Genomic DNA, 3,397 nt, shown 5'->3' with positions numbered 1-3,397 from the left:
GAAATGCTTTTCTTAAGTTATACTTTTAGAGAAGCTAGGGATTGGTCGACCACACCTAAGGACTGGTAGGTCAATCATCCCTTGCCTCAAGCTAGACCATTCATCTGTCTCTTAGCATGCGGTCAACTGCCTGCACTGCCATATTATTTTAAATTTATAATGCATGTGTGTATTTCCTATAAAAGACATGTTTTTGTGAATTTAAATTTGGAAATTTTTGCAAAAAAAAAAAAAAATGAGAGAAGGAAGGGGTCGATCAATCACACTAAGAGACCAATTGACAGTGCCTTACTCTTGGGTTAGGCCGATCGACTACCTCAATTATCCTCTAGTGGGCAGCCGACCGCCTACAACAAGCCGTCACACTTTTTTTAAATTTATTTTAAAAAAATTCAAGTAACTCAAATTCATTGAAACGGTACGTCATAAGGCTTATGTAGAGGACAATGTCACGTGGAGATCTGATTACTTTTGATACCTTTTCAAATTGTCAAATTTAATTAAAGAATACAAAAACATAAAGAAAGAAAAGAGAAAGGAATGTTCTTATTTTTTTTGACATGATTGAATCTAGACATGATAGAATGTCCACATATCCTCAAAAGAGGGATCAAGTAATATTTTACAAATTAAAAATATTTTTGAATTTTGTTTAAGAAAAACCTTGAATTTTGAAAAAAAAAAATATCAACATTTTAAAGAAATATTTATTTATTTTTCAAAAAATCACCTTGAAAAGGCAAAAACTTGAAAACATAATTTTTTAAAAGAAAAAATAACTTTTTCCTATCCTAAAGCCGCATTACGAGTACTTGTCTTTAAAAATGATTTTTTTTTTCCTAAAAGGAGAATTTTGGTTTTTTGAAGGGAAACCATGAAACTTGAAAACTAAAAAATTTTAGAAAAAAATGTTTATTTTAAAATGTGTTCAAAAGTCGCTTCATAAACAATCATTTTATAAAACTTTTTATTTTTATTTTTGAAAAATAGTGCTTTTTCTTTGTTTGTTTGTTTGTTTGTTTTTTCTTTTTTTTTAAAAAAAAATGAAAAACCATAAAAACTGTTGAGGAAGAGCACAAATCGAGGAGCAAACATGAGGTCCTAATTACGTGATATTTCTTTTGAGAAAAGTCAGCAAATCTTCTTATTATAGAAAGGAGAGTGAAAATTTATTTAGGATTGATTTTTTATTTACTCCATCGTTCCTCAATTATAAGTATAAATAGGGGTTGTAAGTTGTTGTAAAAATATATTGAAAAGAGTTTTTTTTTTATATTCTTCTTCTTCCTCTAATTCTATATTTCTTTTTCCTCTGGTCCGTTTTGCTCTGATTTTTATCATGGTATCAAAGCAAATCGATCCTTAAGAGATCCAAACGGAGGTTTTTTTTTTTTCCTTTCTCACATCAACGTTATTATCAAACGTTGAATGCAATTTTTTTTTTATTTTACAAAATCTCAGTGTTCTTGATTGTGGGAGCATTTTGGACAATACGTTGTTCTTTTTTTTTTGATTCCTGCTCTCATTGGGTGTTTTTTGTTGAATGGTTGGGGTGCACACTCTGTATATTCTTTTGCTGTTCCAAGGTTGAAGACGACCTCCTTATTTTTTTTGGGTTACTCAGTTGTTTTTGTTTAGGCTGTTTTATTCCTTTTTATTTTCACAACTCCATTGACTTGAGCCTAAGCCCGTGTCCAGGCTAAAGCTTGTGCTACAGATCCAAGCCTAGGCGACCTACACCAAGAAGCCTGGATCCTTGCAACTCAAGCTCAAGTCGAACCCCCGCCCAGGCCGACCCGCACCCAGATGACGCCCCTATTCGACCCGGTCCATACTACAAAAAAGGAAAAAAAGTTCCATTTTTTCCTCATGGCTGAAAAGGAAGAGAAATTTGATAACCCTACCCATCACTTGCACCTTCATCCTTCAAATCACCTCGGTATGGTCTTGGTTACTACTCCACTTACAGAAGACAACTATGCCTCATGGAGTCGAGCAATGCTTCTCGCTCCTGAGGCCAAAAACAAGCTTAACTTCATCGATAGTATGGTTCCTCCACTAGCTTCTAGTTCCTCACCTGAGGCACGACAATGGAAACAATGCAATGTCATGGTAATATCTTGGCTTCTCAATTCCATTTCTAAAGATATTTCCTCCAGTGTAATCTATTGCAAATCTGCTTATGTCATTTGGACCGATTTAAAAGATCGGTATTCTCAAGTCAATGGGCCACGTCTTTACAAACTTAAACAAGATATCAATAATCTTATTCAAGGTTCTCTTTCCTCTAGTGTAATCTATTGCAAGTCTGCTTATGTCATTTGGACCGATTTAAAAGATCGGTATTCTCAAGTTAATGGGCCACGTCTTTACAAACTTAAACAAGATATCAGTAATCTTGTTCAAGGTTCTCTTTCAGTTATAACATATTTGGCAAAGTTGAAGGGCTTATGGGATAAGTTGGCCAAAATTTAATCCCCGCACATTTGCACCTGTGGTACCTGCACTTGTGGTGCCTGTAAGAACAATTTGGCCCAGTGAGAATCAGACAATGTGTTGACCTTCCTTATGGGCCTCAACGAATCCTATGCTACAACTCGTGGACATATACTATTGATGGATCCGCTTCCAACTGTAAGTCGTACTTATGCTCTGGTCATGCAAGAAGAACGTCATCGCGTCTTGACTCCACCATCCATTGAAGACATTGCTTTGGCTGCCTCCAACTATCCACCATGGAAAGACAGCCGACCAGGTCCACTTAAAAAGTACCTCAAATGCAGTCATTGTGGGAAAAACGGGCACACTATTGATCGCTGTTATCGCATCCATGGCTTCCCTCTAGGACCTCGCAACTCTAAGCCTGGCACAGGTTCCAAGCATAGTGCCAATCAAGTTTCCTCCACTACCAACAGTCTTCCTTTTACCCCTGAGCAATGCCAGTGGCTCTTGGCTATTCTCAACAATACCACCCCTCCACAATCCATGGCACACCAAGTAGCTAGTGTCGAATCTTCATTGGCAGATACGCCCAATAATGATCATTTGTGGATTCTTGTGCAATAGACCATATGGTTTTCACACCCAATATTCTGACCCAATCTTTTCCAGTTCATGGCCTGATAGTCTAATTACCGGATGACTCCCATGCCACTGTTACTCATATTAGATCAGTTCGCTTTTCTCCCACTCTCACTTTAGATAATGTTCTCTGTGTCTCGACTTTTCATTTCAACCTAATTTCTGTTCCTAAGTTATGAAAAATACACCGTTGTATCATTATCTTTTCTTCCAATTTTTGTTTTATTCAAGACCTGTGCTCGATGAAGATGATTGGGATGGGAACTGAGCAGGATGACCTCTACCACTTTGCAAACACCAGAAATGCTTGTTGTTA

The 3,397-nt window shown here is 36.6% G+C and overlaps 1 protein-coding gene across 1 annotated transcript; it reads left to right on the top strand.

Annotated features, from left to right (window-relative positions):
* Nucleotides 1-1,869: 1,869 nt before the first annotated feature.
* LOC131148055 (uncharacterized) lies at nucleotides 1,870-2,475 on the top strand. Its single transcript, XM_058097793.1, has one exon. It carries the CDS (start codon nucleotides 1,870-1,872, stop codon nucleotides 2,473-2,475), a length of 606 nt encoding a protein of 201 aa, XP_057953776.1.
* Nucleotides 2,476-3,397: the final 922 nt, after the last annotated feature.

The sequence above is a fragment of the Malania oleifera genome, chromosome 2, assembly GCF_029873635.1.
Source record: "Malania oleifera isolate guangnan ecotype guangnan chromosome 2, ASM2987363v1, whole genome shotgun sequence".
Classification (NCBI taxonomy): domain Eukaryota; kingdom Viridiplantae; phylum Streptophyta; class Magnoliopsida; order Santalales; family Ximeniaceae; genus Malania; species Malania oleifera.
This window is presented reverse-complemented; position numbering and strand designations above follow the sequence as displayed.

What these genes read in the sequence shown, in the direction of transcription:
- LOC131148055 (XM_058097793.1), top strand. Translation starts at nt 1,870, where the DNA reads ATGGCTGAAAAGGAAGAGAAATTTGATAACCCTACCCATCACTTGCAC.